Here is a 16,650-nt window from a genome sequence, read left to right on the forward strand (position 1 = left end):
CAGAGGACTGTTGGGTGCCCTCCAGCTTCTTGAGGAGCTGACTGGTGGTGATTCAACCTGAATCATCACACCTCCGGTGAGGGACCTGGTTGAGAAGGTGGGACCTCCATGGATAAGCTCAGGCTGTACAGGAATGGAACCTGTGCTGTTGGCATCACTGCACATCATGAATTAGCCCTCCAGCCCCCAAATGATAATTACCACCCAAAAATAAAAGAATCAAATGTTAAAAAAGTAGCTTTTAATTGAAGAAAAACAAACCAATTTACAGTAAATATCCCTGATATGATCATTGTACAGAAATCTTCAAAGATCACATGGAAAGATCACTTACCTCAATTATTTTCTAACAATTTAGATTCATCCACACTTTAGTTTGAGAGAAAGCTGGAACTATCCAAAATCTCAACAATGTGGCAGAGAACCTGATGTAAGAGTAGCAGTAACTGGTAGTGCGGTAGGTGTGTTCCTCTTAAATAACTATGTTCTCAAATTAAATAGTCTTTAAAATCATAATGCAAAAGGCCATTAGTTTCCATAACTATAAGATAATCAGTCATTAACTGAAGTGATCTAACCTCCAAACTAACCAAATCCAGACGTCAGTATGTTTGAAAGGGAAAAAGACATTTTATTCACCCATGTTAGTTTGTTAAATGAAGCAGCAATGAAAACCTAGGGACAAAACAGCTGTAGAAAGCAAATCAAATGCATTCATTAGCTCCTTGGGTAATTTCTCAAACTCCAAATGATTCCATCTTTAAACATTTTAAAAGTTATGAAAATTCCTCACGGTGCATTGCCTTTACCTCAAATTCTTCCATTTGGCGATTGTAAGGCTTTGTTTAAACTTCAATTTGAAGATTGTGGCCAGAATCTTACAGCCGTTCACTCAGGAAGGATTTTCTGGTCCCGTTGCAGTGGACGGAGATTTGGCTGGGCCAAATCCTCCGTCCTTGCTGCAGCAGCAGTGGGATGTGAACAGCCGGTACGATTACTGTCTTTCTAAACCTGTCTTGCACAACTTAAGGCTTAAGACATGGTTTTCTATTAATCCTTAAATGTAGCAGTGCTTTTGGAAACAAGTTGCTTTGACGGCATTTGAGTTCACTTGCTATTCCATTAAAGGGTCAGGAAGGCATGACTGTACTATGAGTAACTTCAGAATGACAAAGGGTGCAGCGAGTAACAGTCATGTGGAAGGACATTTAAGGCTCAAGGGGCAGGAAAGTGGTGGCTGAGCTCCATCTAACCACCATAGCTGGAGTATTAATACCCAAACTCAGTTCTCAAAGGTTTCCATTCCAAGAAACCTTCATGGAGAGGAATGCAAAATTAACAAGTGTATGTTTAAAAATCCCATTCTCGGGAACTCTTTCTGCCACCAACCGCAAAATCCCCAGGTTGAAATGTAGCAACTGTTGGATCTAAAATAATCACATTAAATATAGTACAGCTTCAGGAGTGAGGAAGCACTTCAATGTGACGAGTAGGCAAAATTGTTCTTTTTTGGGGCCGGTGTGAAACCAGCATTGATTACAACTTACTCTCTCACAGAGCTAAAGTCCAGACATTGCACAAGTTTGAGCAGTCTTCATTCAGTTCCTAGTTCAAGAGGACTACATTACTAAAGATCACTCCAAATTTACAATCTTGCGTTGGTGAAAACTTTTGAGATTGGAGTAAGTCACAACATCGGGACAAAGTACAGTGAATATCAAATCTGGGTGTGCTCAGTGCTGCCACAGGGTGGACAAAATAAAGAAAGGCTCCACAGTCCAGTAATAACCACCTCAAGCCAATTTTGTGACAACTGGCATACTGCAGTTTTTAATTTGCCATCTGATAAGCAAGTAATGCAGAATGCTTAAGGTTCCTTGTGCTCAGGCACGAGTGGGCCTGGTGTAGCACACAAACCAGTAAACCACAGCCAGGGAAAATAATACCACAAAGTTGATTAATTTGTCTGATAAAGCACAGCCTTAATCCCATAATCCACCCTTCCAATTAAAAGTGAAAATCAAGTGTGTTTGTAAGACTCAGTGAATTTATAAGGTTGAGATGTTTATAGTTGCTCCAAAGCTTTGCTCTGACAGCCTCACTTGATGTGGAGATGCCAGCGTTGGACTGGGGTAAACACTAAGAGTTTTAACACCAGCGCTCCGAAAGCTAATGGCATTTGCTACCAAATAAACCTGTTGGACTTTAACCTGGTGTTGTTAAAACTCTTACTGAGCTTCATTTGAACCAAACTAGACAACTCAGCTTATTCTTATACAAGTCTCAAGCTACTAATGTAACTGTTCACTTGTTACCAGATGCACAATTTCTACATAATTGAATAAGGTAAAAAAAGCATGGACAAAGGAAAGGCCATTTCAGCCCATCATGCCCACTCTTTCCACAGCCCATCTGCCCCATCAGGAATACTATCCCACTTCACCAGATGTGCCAAGTTGCACATTTGACCCACAATTAATATAATCACTGGCAGTCAACTTCACTGAATTTAAAAGCGAATTTTCAAATTGATGCAAAAATAGTTACGGTTTGAAGGCAGCTTGTAAATTTAAATGCCCAGCAAGTCTGAGTGACAATATCCAGTGATAAATAAGACACTGCCTCAATGTTAGAAGTAAAAACAAAATGCTGGAAAAGCTCAGCAGGTCAGGCAGCATCCATGGAGAGAACGGGGCAAATTTTCCCGTTTCGCCCGCCACGGGAAAGGTCCATTGACCGCGGGTGGGATTTTCCAATTCTGGGGTGAAGAAAATCCCATCCAGGGTTTCAAGTCCATACGACGACTCTTCAGCTCTGAAGAAGTCATATGGGCTCGAAACATTGACTCTGTTTCTCTCTCCCCAGACACTGCTGAGCCTTCCCAGTTGTTTGTTCAGATTTCCAGCATCTGCAGTATTTTGCTTTTTTTCAATGTTAGAAGTTAATCCATCTTTGATTAAACAGAAAGTTGCCCACACTTAAAACTACAACATGTAAACAAACTGATTCGCTGCTAGTTCCAGTGTCAGGATACAAGATTAGGTCTGGGTGTGCAGACACCACGAGAAGTTCAGCCCTGTCCCACTCTGAGGCTAATAGTTTCAAAAAGAAACAAAGAACGTAACAGCTGTTGAGTTCTTCATATTTCACTATTTTTTTTAAAAAGGCCATTTTTAAACAAGTACAATGTTATGCAAATGTAGTTTACAAAATTACAAAAATAGCTTGTATTTGAGAAATTGTGGTAATAGAGGAATGTAGAAGTACTTTCACAAATGGATGTATTCAGCTAAAATGCAGTACAAGCAACACAGACATTAGAGATAAAGTAGTCAGAATCCAGATTTATAAGAAATTTCTGTAAGAAAATGTGATACAAATGATCTACAAAGGAGGAAAAAAAATTGTTTTTCCTCAACCTGATGATAGATTTGGCAGGTGGGCTGAGAAGGAATGTTAGCTCTTCAGATTTACATAAAGCCCACTGGCACACAAGTTCAATAAATTCTTGAGGTTTAAAGACAGTTCATCATTAAGGTTCGTTGCCATTTACATGAGTTTGTTGCTGTATCCTGCTTTTGCGAAGGACCTCCAATTGCTTTGCTCGCTGCCACCTCTCTCGTGATAAGGTTGTGTGGCCAGCACTCAGCGATACCAATCTTTTAAAAGGCAAATTAAAAAGTGAACTTTCAACGGTATAAAAGCATGTGTTAGGTAACATGAAAAAAGACATTTTTACATCTTGCAAAAAAAAAAACTCAAGTCCAACACAGTTTATTAAAATTTGTTCATGAGATATGGGCATTGCTGGCTGGGCTGGCATTTATCACCCATCCGAGGGCATTTAAGAGTCAACCACATTGCTGTGAATCTGGAGTCACATGTAGGCCAGACCAGGTAAGGACGGCAGATTTCCTTCCCTAAAGGACCTTAGTGAACCAGATGGGTTTTTACAATTGACAACGGTTTAATGGTCATCAGTAGATTCTTAATTCCAGATTCCAAATGAATTCAAATTTCATCATCTGCCATGGTGGGATTTGAATCCGGGTCCCCAGAGCATTACCCTAGTCCAGCGACAACACCACTCCCTCCCCAAAAACTTATTTCAACTCATTCACCAGGTTCTTCCCTTCCTAACCAGGTTGGCAAATTACTTTTCCGTTTGGTATTTCATTGGAATGATACTTTGGTTAATGCCAGTTACTCTTCATAACCAGAAACCCAAGTGCAAAATTAAACTACTGGACCAAACTGCTTTTACTCCAAATACAAAAATGTGATGATTACAATGCGAGGTCCTGGTTAGACATTTGAATCGTAAAACTGAGCTCACCATACCAGTTTTATCAAAACAAAATGGCAGCTAATGTTTGCCTTCTACAAACTTTACTTTAAGCTATGGTCTTGAAATAATCTAGTCACCATAAAGCTCAGATCAGATAAAGTACTTTTATCAGACCTAAAAACACAAAACGATGGGAACACTTATGTTTAGCTACACTGTTGGTTCCCCACAATTTTGTAACAACCTTGTCTAATGGTGCTGTTATAGGCGAGACCCAGCAGCAATTTGTTTGCCAACATTGTATTCACATGCACTCAAGCAAAGGAGAAATCTCTACGTGCACACTTAAATGCAGAGAGTTCTATTCATAGATTTGAGACCTCAAAACCCCTCTCTCATCAAAAACACTGCTTATTTCTACCTTCACTGAAGTGCTCAGCCAACCCTATCTTGTACCTGCTGCCACACACTGGAATACAAGGAAAGGTTAGATAGTCAAAGCAGAGGAGGATAAAGAAGAAAAATAGGGTAATGTGATTTAGATTGCTCTGTCAAAGAGCCAGCACAGAAACTATTGATTTTCTCCCAGAGTGTAAACCTCTGCAATTTTATATGGCATTGTCAACTACAGACTCTATTCCAATGCTCTCTTTGTTGGCCTTCCATCCTCCACACCCTCCAAATGCCAATGTGTCCAAAAGCCTGTTCATCCACCCCACTTCTCACTGACTTAACACTGACTCATCCTCATTGGCCTTATCCCCACCCTTTCTCTGAAGCTTGTTCCAGCCTAGTACCACCCCCAAAAGTGCACATGCTTTAATGAAAAAGTAAAAAGAAAGATGCTGCGACTTTCTGGAACAATGATCAAAAACTAGTTGAAGGGAGAGGAGAATCTTAAAGAGAGAATGAGTTGAGAGTCAACAGTTCCAATTGTTTCTTTACTCATGCTCTCAATAAGTGTAGAAAATAGGAACAGGAGTAAGCCATTTGGTTCTTCGAGCTGACTCTGCCATTCAATACGATCATGGCTGGGCCTCCATCTCAACACCCGTGCTCTCCCCATTCCCCTTGACACCTTTAGAATCTTGAAATCTATTTCCTTCTTAAATATATTCAGGTAACCTGGTCTCTACAGTCTTCTGTGGTAGAAAATTCCACAGGTTCACCACCTGAGTGAAGAAGTTTCTCCTCATCTCAATCCAAAATGCTCTCCCCATATCCTGAGACTGTGACCCCTTGTTCTGGACTCCCCCATCCCCCAGCCAGAGGAAACAACATCATTGCAGCCATTCTGTCCAGTACTGCCAGAATTTTCTATGTTTCAGTTAGAACCCCTCTCATTCATATCCCAATGAATCCAGGCCTAGTGGACCCAATCTTTCCTCAATAATCCTATCATCCCAGGAATCAGTCTGGTGAACCTATATTGCACTCCCTCCATGTCAAGTATATCCTTTCTAAGGTAAGCAGACCAAAACTGCTCACAATACTCCAGGTGTGGTCGCACCAAGGCCCTGTACAGTTGCAGTAAGACATCCTTGCTCTTGTACTCAAGTCCTTCTGCAATGAAGGCCAACGTACCATTTTGCCTAACTGCCTGCATACTAATTGACACATTGAAAATGAGAAAACATGAACTGTTTAATGCATTTGTTGGGAGGAGTTAATCTACAACAGAAATGCAAGCAATAAGCTCTTCTGTATCTCTTCAACACACAACTTACCTTGCTACAACAAGCAACTGATGAAGATCTTCTGCAGTTATGCTCCGGGGATCACTCTTTCTCATCTCCACAAAATCTTCTTCCACTGCCTGCAAAATAGACAATTAAAAACCGAATCATGTTACCTACTACATAACTTGGAAACATAGACTTGAACAACAACAACAAAAAAAGGACTTTAATACCTTGGTCACTTCATCGGATATGCTGTAGTCTATCAGTCTCAGTAAACTCACATACATGCGAAACTTCTTTAGCATGGAAGGCACTACAGCTGTTTGTAAATTAGCCATGTACTCTTCCACATTGGCGGGAATCATCTGAGGCTGTAGGTGGACTTGACAGTCAGACTATAAATCAAAAAAGTGTTTGCTTCAGTCACAAGACAGTATTGGAAGGGATAACAATAAAAAGAGCAACTTAAAAGATTCCTCAAGACCTACCTTGCAACAATTTGCATTGTAAATACAAATGGCAAAGATGCGCATTGCATTTTATGACTGAACTTGCAACTTCACCCCTTACCTTCTGCTATCATGATGTGGAGATGCCGACATTGGACTGGGGTCAGCACAGTAAGTAGTCTCACAACACCAGGTTAAAGTCCAACAGGTTTATTTGGAATCACGAGCTTTTGGAGCGCTGCTCCTTCACCAGGTGAATAGAGGTAGGAACAGCGCTCCGAAAGCGCGCGATTCCAAATAAGCCTGTTGGACTTTAACCTGGTGTTGTGAAACTTCTTATTTCTGCTATCAGGTTAACTTATGAGGACATGATTCATATTATACTTTATTACTCAAGTAGTGATTAATAGCAAAAAGTAATTTAAAAAGCAAATTACAGCATTACGAAATGAAGCACATTGTTAAAAATTATTTTGATGGCCCAATGGCTAGAGATATATTGACTGTCAAACTAAGTTCCAGCATATAGAAGTAATATGCACAATCAACAGTTCAGTTCGAGTTTGTCCAGCGAATCTGTGTTAATACCATTAATCAAGCAAACATGAATGAGAGTAGCAGCAAATGTAATTTAAAAAACGCAGCAAGAACTGAGATGGACAGATTTAAAATTGTTAAACTGAGAATTTAATACTTCTTAAAAAATTGACAACTCAGAAAATTAAACCAGAATTAGTCTGGAGATTTTGGGTCCCACAAATGGGGCTGGATCTGAAAGCTAGAAACTCTTAAAGGGAACATTTTTTATTCATTCATGGGACATGAGCATCGCTGGCTGGCCAGCATTATTGCCCATCCCTAGTTGCCCTTGCTAAGGTGGCGGTGAGCTGCCTTCTTGAATCGCTGCAGTCCATGTTCTGTGGGTTGACCCACAATGCCATTAGGGAGGGAATTCCAGGATTTTGACCCAGCGACTGCTAAGGAACAGTGATATATTTCCAAGTCAGGATGGTGAGTGGCTTGGAGGGGAACTTGCAGGTGGTGGTGTTCCCATTTATCTGCTGCCCTTGTCCTTCTAGATGGAAATGATCGTGGGTTTGGAAGGTGCTGTCTAAGGATCTTTGGTGAATTGCTGCAGTGCATCTTGTAGATAGTACACACTGCTGCTACTGAGCGTCTGTGGTGGAGATTGAATGTTTGTAGATGTGCTGCCAATCAAATAGTCTGCTTTGTCCTGGATGATGTCGAGCTTCTTGAGTGTTGTTGGAGCTGTACCCATTCCAGGCAAGTGGGGAGTATTCCATCACACTCCTGACTTGTGCCTTGTAGATGTGGATAGGCTTTGGGGAGTCAGGAGGTGAGCTACTCGCCGCAGTATTCTTAGCTTCTGACCTATTCTTGTAGCCACTGTGTTTATGCGATGAGTCCAGTTGAGTTTCTGGTCAATGGTAACCCCAAGGATGTTGACAGTGGGGGATTCCGTGATGGTTACAGCATTGAATGCCAAGGGGTGGTTGTTAGAGTGTCTCTTATTGGTGACGATCATTGCCTGGCATTTGTGTGGCATGAACGTTACTTGCCACTTGTCAGCCCAAATCTGGACATTGTCCAGACTTGTCTCTGATCCTGACTTTAAAATGCCTCCTGCTCCTCCTGCTGGACTAATTCCAGGAGGAATTGTGTGTTTGTGCACTTTTTCCAAGATGAAATCAATAACAATGACACACGCGTGTGATGAGAGAACCACTTGCCTTTAAAAACGTTATTGCCAGCATTTTTTGAAAAAACTTCCACATTTTGTTACAGGTGAAATATTAATGCTTAATGTTGATTAAAAATAAAATCAGATCAGTAGACTTTTTCTTATAATTCAAAATATTATTGAACAAAAAATCATATTGCGTTGTCACTCTGGTTTTCGCTGGAGTGAAAAATCAACTCCACTGCATCGCAGCTTCTGCAGCCCACAACTCATTCAGAACAAAAATCAGTCGGACTTGGGAGCATGATACGCATGGGAGCTGTACAAATAGACAAACTCACAGAATACACGTACCGGTAAGAGAGACCTGCTTTCTGAAGTGATGAGTACATTAATATTGCAAGGGAATTCCATCTGGTGGTAGTTGAAGTCATAGTCCACCTTCTGCCAGGTAATCAAATTACCAAGCGCTGTCACATTTCGGACACCTGCGAAAGATTGGGCACCATCAGTGATCGTGAATGACACTGTTTTTACGGCAGCTAAGTTACTACAGCTTCAGATTTATAAATCCAAGGCAACAAAATAAAATGAATGTCTTGAAGATACAGAAGGAAAATTCATTCAAGTAACAGCAGCACTCCCACTCACATTTAATGGGACTTACCAGTTAAAAATTACAACATCTTTGAAGATAGGTAAACGTTTTCAAACAGGGAAACCTGTAGTGACTAAAGCCAGGCCTGCCTTCATTTGAACATAATTTAAACATCAAGAACCACCAAACAACTTGTGTATAGTGTACAGAAAAGCATACAGGATACTGGAACGATGCAAAGAATCATAAAATGAATGCAAAGCTCCCAAGTAATGGTTTGCAATCCCAACCGGTGGTATTTATTACAGCAGTTATTTCTCACAAGTAATATAGGCACAAAAATCAAAACCTTGCATAAAGAGTCAGAGGCATTTATGACACAGGAGGCCACTCAGCCCGTGGAGTGCATGCCAGCTCCCCGAGGAGCAATCGAGTCCCTCGCAAGTTTCTTTCCTTTAAGTGCCCATCTATTTTCCTTTTGAAATCACTGATTATCGGCCATCCTGGGGACCACCTGAGTTCCAGGTCATTAGCACTTGCATAATAAAGTTCTCCCTCACATCCCCGTATCTCTTGTGAGCCAATTATCCTGCCCCAAAAGAAACTTTTGCACCTTCTCTCATTTAAGGATAAACGGTAATTTCCTATTTGCAGTTTGGCCTTCCAACATTCCTTGAAAATAATTTATCTGTGACATACATTTAAGCTGGGCCCAATTTCCTCTTTTGACTGCCTGGGGCTCTCAAAAAAAGAGAGTCCACAGGAGAGTCACCTCCAACATCACATTGATCAATTCTTTACAATATTAAATCATCAGCTTCAAAACAAAAAGCAAAATACCGCTGATGCTGGAAATCTGGAAACATTTAGGTCAGACATCATCAGTGGAATGAGGAAAAGAGGGTCAATAATGTTCTTTTGTCAGAGGCCTTCACCGTGCGCAGATGCTGCCCATCCACCTGAGAATTTCCAGTGGCACAGTGGTTAGCATTGCTGCCTCACAGCGCCAGGGACCCGGGTTCGATTCCTGGTTTGGGTCACACTCTGTGCAGAGTTTGCATGTTCTCTCTGTGTCTGCGTGTGTTTCCTCCAGGTGCTCCAGTTTCCTCCCAGTCTGAAAGACGTGCTGGTTAGGTGCATTGACCCGAACAGGCGCCAGAGTGTGGCGACTGGGGGAATTTCACAGTAACTTAAGTGCAGTGTTAATGTAAGCCTTACTTGTGACTAATAAATAAACTTTAAGAGTGTTGCAATCCAGGTGAAAGTTGCACTCAGCAGCATGCTACTTTTCCAAAGTGAAGTTTATAGTTCAGATCTCTGTTCAAACTTCTTTACTGCTCTCAAAAGTAAAATCTCCCAGGAACCAGTGCTATTAAGCAGCATTTCAGAACATCATACCACCCCCGCCATTAAAACTATTTCAATATATTCAAGAGTGGAAACTTCGAGTCAGAGTCAGAGGTTTACAGCATGGAAACAGGCCCTTCGGCCCAACTTGTCCATGCCGCCCTTATTTTTTTTTTAAACACCCCTAAGCTAAGCTAATCCCAATTGCCCGCATTTGGCCCATATCCCTCTACGCCCATCGTACCCATGTAACTATCTAAATGCTTTTTAAAAGATAAAATTGTACTGCCTCTACTACTAGCTCTAGCAGCTTGTTCCAGACACTCGCCACCCTCTGTATGAAAAAATTGCCTCTCTGGACGCTTCTGTATCTCTCCCCTTAAACCTGTGCCCTCTAGTTTTGGACTCCCCTACCTTTGGGAAAATATATTGACTATCTACCTTGTCTATGCCCCTCATTATTTTATAGACCTCTATAAGGTCTATATAGACCTCAGCCTCCTACGCTCCAGAGAAAAAAGTCCCAGTCTATTCAGCCTCTCTTTATAACTCAATCCAACAAGTTCCGGTAGCATCCTAGTAAATCTTTTCTGCACTCTTTCTAATTTAATAATATCCTTTCTAGAATAGGGTGACTAGAATTGCACACAGTATTTCAAGTGTGGCCTTACCAATGTCTTGTACAACTTCAACAAGACGTCCCAACTCCTGTATTCAATGTTCTACCGATGAAACCAAGCATGCTGAATGCCTTCTTCACCACTCTGTCCACCTGTGACTCCACTTTCAAGGAGCTATGAACATGTACCCCTAGATCTCTTTGTTCTGTAACTCTCCCCAACGCCCTACCATTAACTGAGTAAGTCCTGCCCTGGTTCAATCTACCAAAATGCATTACCTCGCATTTGTCTAAATTAAACTCCATCTGCCATTCGTCAGCCCACTGGCCCAATTGATCAAGATCCCGTTGCAATTGGAGATAACCTTCCTCACTGTCCACCATGCCACTAATCTTGGTGTCATCTGCAAACTTACTAACCATACCCCCTATATTCTCATGCAAATCATTAATATAAATGACAAAAAACAGTGGGCACAGCACTGATCCCTGAGGCACACCGCTGGTCACAGACCTCCAGTTTGAAAAACAACTCTTGACAACCAACCTCTGGCTTCTGTCAAGAATGGTGCGACGGCACTGTTTGAGAACAGATAACCACTCCATCTGACGAAGGGGCAGCGCTCCGAAAGCTTATGGTATTTGCTACCAAATAAACCTGTTGGACTTTAACCTGGTGTTGTGAGACTTCTTACTGTTCTGTCAAGAAGCCAATTTTGTATCCATTTAGATACCTCATCCTGGATCCCATGAGATTTAACTTTATACAACAACCTACCATGCGGTACTTTGTCAAATGCCTTGATAAAGTCCATGTAGACAACATCAACTGCACTGCCCTCATCTACCTTCTTGGTTACCCCTTCAAAAAACTCTATTAAATTTGTGAGACATGATTTTCCACTCACAAAGCCACGCTGACTGTCCCTAATCAGTCCTTGCATTTCTAAATGCCTGTAGATCCTGTCTCTCAAAATATCTTCCAACAATTTACCCACCACAGATGTGAGGCTAACTGGCCTGTAGTTCCCAGGCTTTTCCCTGCAGCCCTTTTTAAACAAAGACACAACATTTGTCACTCTCCAATCTTCAGGCACCTCACCCCTGACTATCGATGATTCAAATATCTCGGCTAGGGGACCCGCAATTTCCTCCCGAGCTTCCCACAACACCCTGGGATATAGTTCATCAGGTCCCGCAGATTTATCTACCTTGATGCGCTTTAAGACTTCCAGCACCTACTTCTCTATAATATGTACACTCCTCAAGACATCAATATTTAATACCCCAAGTTCCCTAACATCCATGCTTTTCTCAATAGTAAATACTGATGAGAAATATTCATTAGGACCTCATCCATCTCTTGTGGATCCGCATAGATTACCTTGTTGATCCTCAAGAGGCCCTACTCTCTCCCTTGTTACTCTTTTGCCCTTTATGTATTTGTAGAAGCTCTTTGGATTCTCCTTTGGCTTATCTGCCAAAACAATTTTGTGTCCCCTTTTTACCCTCCTGATTTCTCTCTTAACTCTACGACGACACCTCCTATACTCTTCAAGAGATTCACTTGATCCCAGCTGCCTATGCATGTCATATGCCTCTTTCTTCTTCTTGACCAGGGCCTCAATATCCCGAGTCATCCGACTTCTGCCAGCCTTGCCCTTCACTCTAAGAGGAATGTGTTTACCCTGAACCCTGGTTAACACACTTTTGAAAGCATGCCACTTACCAGGCGTCCCTTTTTCTTCCCACAGACTCCCCCAATTAACTTTTGAAAGTTCCTGCTTGATACCATCAAAATTGGCCTTGCCCCAATTTAGAATAACAACTTTTGGGATAGACCTATCATTCTCCATAGCTATCTTAAAACTAATAGTATTATGGTCACTGGTCCCAAAGCGATCCCTCACCAACACTTCTGTCACCTGCCCTTCCTTATTTCCCAAGAGGAGGTCAAGTTTTGCCCCCTCTCTAGTCGGGTCATCCACATACTGAATGAGAAATTCCTCCTGAATACACTCAACAAATTTCTCTCCATCCAACCCTCTAATACTATGGCTGTCCCAGTCAATGTTGGGAAAATGAAAATCTCCGACTATTACCACCCTATTTTTCTTGGAGCTATCTGTAATCTCCTTACATATTTGCTCCTCGATTTGGGGGCCTTTAGTACAACCCTATCAAAATGATTTCCCCCTTCTTATTTCTCAGTTCTACCCACATAGACTCAGTGGCCGAACCCTCGGATATATCCCCTCTCAGTACGGCCGTGATGCTTTCTCTAATCAAAAGTGCAACTCCCCCTCTTCTCTTACCTCCTGTTCTATCTTTCCTATAGCACCTGTACCATAGAACATAGAAAAACTACAGCACAAACAGGCCCTTCGGCCCACAAGTTGCGCCAGTCATGTCCCTACCTACCTAGGCCTATATATAGGCTTACTTATAATGCTCAATCCTATTAAGTCCCATGTACTCATCCAGAAGTCTCTTAAAAGACCCTATCGAGTTTGCCTCCACCACCATTGACGGCAGCCAATTCCACTCACCCACCACCCTCGGAGTGAAAAACTTACCCCTGACATCTCCTCTGTACCTACTCCCCAGCACCTTAAACCTGTGTCCTCTCGTAGCAGCCATTTCAACCCTGGGAAAAAGCCTCTGAGAATCCACCCGATCTATACCTCTCAACATCTTGTACATCTCTATCAGGTCACACCTCATCCTTCGTCTCTCCAAGGAGAAAAGACCGAGCTCTATGTTCTATACCCTGGAACATTAAGCTGCCAGTCCTGTCCCTCCCTTAGCCATGTTTCAGTAATTTCTATAATATCCCAGTCCCACGTACCCACCAATGCCGAGTTCATCTGCCTTGCCCGTCAGGCCTCTTGCATGGAAATAAATGCAGTTTAATCTGGACTTCCCTTACACTCTGTCTTGCTTCTGTCTGATCTGTCTGGTACTAGGATTACTGACACTGCCTTTACTAATTGTGCTCTCTTTAACTTGCGTGCTGTCCTCAAACTTCTCTTCTGTCTCCCTGCCAAACTAGTTTAAACCCTCTCGAGTGGCTCTAGCAAATCTCCCCGCCAGGTTGCTACTCCCGCTCCCTCTTGAACAGATCAGCCCTTCCCCAGAAAAGATTCCAATGATCCAAAAATCTAAATCCCTGCCCCCTGCTCTCAAACCAGGCATTCATCTGCCTAATCCTCCTATTCCTACTCTCACGAGCACGTGGTACCGGTAGTAGTCCTGAAATTACTACCTTCGAGGTCCTGCACGTTAGCCTTCTGCCTAACTCTCTATATTCATATTTCGGGACCTCATCCCTTTTCCCACCTACGTTGTTGGTACCAATATGTACAACGACCTCTGGCTGCTCACCCTCCCCCTTAAGAATGTCCTGCAATCGCTCAGAGATGTCCTTGACCCTGGCACCAGGGAGGCAACACACCATCCTGGAGTCTCGATTGCGGCCACAGAAACGCCTGTCCGTGCCTCTAACTAGCGAGTCTCCAATACTACTGCTCCCTTGCTCTTTGCCCGACCCTTTCCCACAGCAGAACCAGCTGTGGTGTCACAGGCCTGGTTGCTGCTGGTATCTCCCTGTGACAGGCTATCCCCCTCAACAGCATCCAAATTGATATACCTGTTTGGAGTGCAGTTTTATCAATACAGTTGAAAATATGTCCATCACAAAAATAGACATTTCTGGTGCCTAGTCTACCTAGTCTGAGAGTTATCCAAGTAACTTTAAGAAACTATAGACAATCATGCACCAGTTTTGGCTGGTGGTTATTAATTTTATTAGTAAATTTAATATTCAAAGTTAAACAATTTGAAAATGGTGCTCATGATTGCCCTTGCACCCAAGAAAACACATCTGAATTTCAAGAACCCCCTCAAAGGGCCTCAAGCAGGTTTACTGGGCTGAAATTTGCAATGGCAATTAATTCAGACTGGAGATGTGAGCATTCTGCAAATGTGATTGTCTTCCAGCATAATGCTTTTTTTAAATAAAAGTGCAAAAGATTTCAGAAACTGCTTTGGTTAGTTTGGCCGCTTTTGGGAGAGGTGTTTACACCCCGCAATCTTTAATTTTGGCTTCTGCCATTCCATACGATTTTCTCATCCTTCTCTTTGTCTTAGCGCTTCCGATTCACATTTCCGGGTCAGAGGGAAAGCAAGTTATTCACTTGTTCATCAGGGCCAATGCCAGCATTTGAAACATTCAGCTACTGAAATCGAAACGGAAGCTGGCAGCAAAACTTGCTCTAGACTGTAAAATTCAGTTCTAACCTGTAGCATCCAGCTGTCCTTGTTCCAGTAACGTTTCGTCTAACATGAGTGAAGTATTACTGGCCAGCTGCAGTACTCCAGTCACAAGGCGATTTGCAGTGTAGTCTTTGTGCGGGATGAACCGTAGAGTGTTCATGTTGTTAAGAGTCATGGGTAGACAATAGGACTATTAAACACAAAAATCAAAATTCAAAGGTGCGAGTTGATCAAACTTAACAGTAAACAATGACTATTAAAGGAAAACAAGCCAACTTGCTAAATGTAAATAATAATTTTAAATTGTACTAATCCCTATAGCTTTAATTACAATAACGTATGTAAATTTCTGAAAATAACATACACGCTACTATTCTCAGTTATGCACCCATGACCTGCAAACATGTAAAACAACCAATTTTGTGGTTATATCCAGATCATGTGAAAGTTTTAGAATTAACAAGACCAGTGAGCAAGTATTCAAAGGACCAATGGCCTGAGTTTTGCAGTCAGCGACAAAGGAATGGCTCCCCAAGTGACTTTGAAGAAAGCTACCCACAAAGATCTAGCAAACTCTGGGACATGTATTTTCCCTTTTCCGATGTTAGTTCAAGTCTGATGCCAAACCTCGGGGATTTCCAGCAAGTGATGCCATCAAGCAGCCACTCACACTGAAGCATTCTCACAGATTGCAATCCAGGAAGTAAAATGCACCAAGTATCATTTACTTTAAATTTTACAGAACACGAAATGAACATTTGTGATACACATGAGACATGTATAAAGGCTGAAACATCAAACCAATTTTTGTTTTTAAATCCTTACATTTAGAAATTTGATTTCGAAGGATATCAAGGCTTTTTACTGCAAGGCTAAAAGGTCAAAAGCAAATTACTGTGGATGCTGGAATCTGAAGCCAAAAGAGAAAATGCTGGAAAATCTCAGCAGGTCTGGCAGCATCTGTAAGGAGAGAAAAGAGCTGACGTTTCGAGTCCAGACTCAAAACGTCAGCTTTTAGCTTTAACAAAGGGTCATCTGGACTCGAAATGCCAGCTCTTTTCCCTCCTTACAGATGCTGCCAGACCAGCTGAGACTAAAGGTCAGGTCAGTTTGGTGATTTTGAATTCATTGCGTTCTGGGGGTACTTCAGCAGCACCTGCAATTGAAAAGTAACAACCTCCGGCAGCAAATTCTGGATGACTGTGTTTAACTCCACATGTTCCAGAGCACAGACACATACAGTTAAACAAGGACATCGAGAGTTACCAGTTTTGAGAGAGGAACAGTTTTGCCATCATTTGCAAATACGCTCTCTCAAGCCTTCATTTTCATAGAATCCTGACAGTGCAGAAGGAGGCCGTTTGGCCCATCGAGTCTGCACTGACAACAATCGCACCCAGGCCCTATCCTCGTAACCCCTGTATTTACCCTGCTAGTCCCCCTGAAACTAAGGGCAATTTAGCACGGTCAATTAACCTAACCTGCACATCTTTGAACTGTGGGAGGAAATCGGAGCACCCGGAGGAAACCCACGCAGACACGGGGAGAATGTGCAAACTCCACACAGTCACCCGAGGAATTGAACCTGGGTCCCTGGCGCTGTGAGGCAGCAATGCTAACCAGTCTGCCACCGTGCTGCCCCTAACAGTTTTGAATAATTTAGTTGCAACTAGTTTTTTTGGGATAGTTT

The 16,650-nt window shown here is 42.2% G+C and overlaps 1 protein-coding gene across 1 annotated transcript in view; it reads right to left on the reverse strand.

The window, feature by feature from the left end:
- Window positions 1-224: 224 nt before the first annotated feature.
- The window catches only part of mcmbp (minichromosome maintenance complex binding protein), a 36,190-nt gene continuing 19,764 nt past the window's right edge, over window positions 225-16,650 (reverse strand). Inside the window, exons 12-16 of the mRNA XM_078223329.1 lie at window positions 14,985-15,150; window positions 8,476-8,609; window positions 6,201-6,365; window positions 6,016-6,104; window positions 225-3,659 (exon numbers count right to left, since the gene is read on the reverse strand). Of these exons, the coding sequence (XP_078079455.1) occupies window positions 3,533-3,659; window positions 6,016-6,104; window positions 6,201-6,365; window positions 8,476-8,609; window positions 14,985-15,150 (681 nt within the window). The 3' untranslated portion in view covers window positions 225-3,532. The remainder of the gene's footprint in view (window positions 3,660-6,015; window positions 6,105-6,200; window positions 6,366-8,475; window positions 8,610-14,984; window positions 15,151-16,650) is intronic.

The sequence above is a fragment of the Mustelus asterias genome, chromosome 11 (assembly GCF_964213995.1).
Source record: "Mustelus asterias chromosome 11, sMusAst1.hap1.1, whole genome shotgun sequence".
NCBI classification, from domain to species: Eukaryota; Metazoa; Chordata; class Chondrichthyes; order Carcharhiniformes; family Triakidae; genus Mustelus; species Mustelus asterias.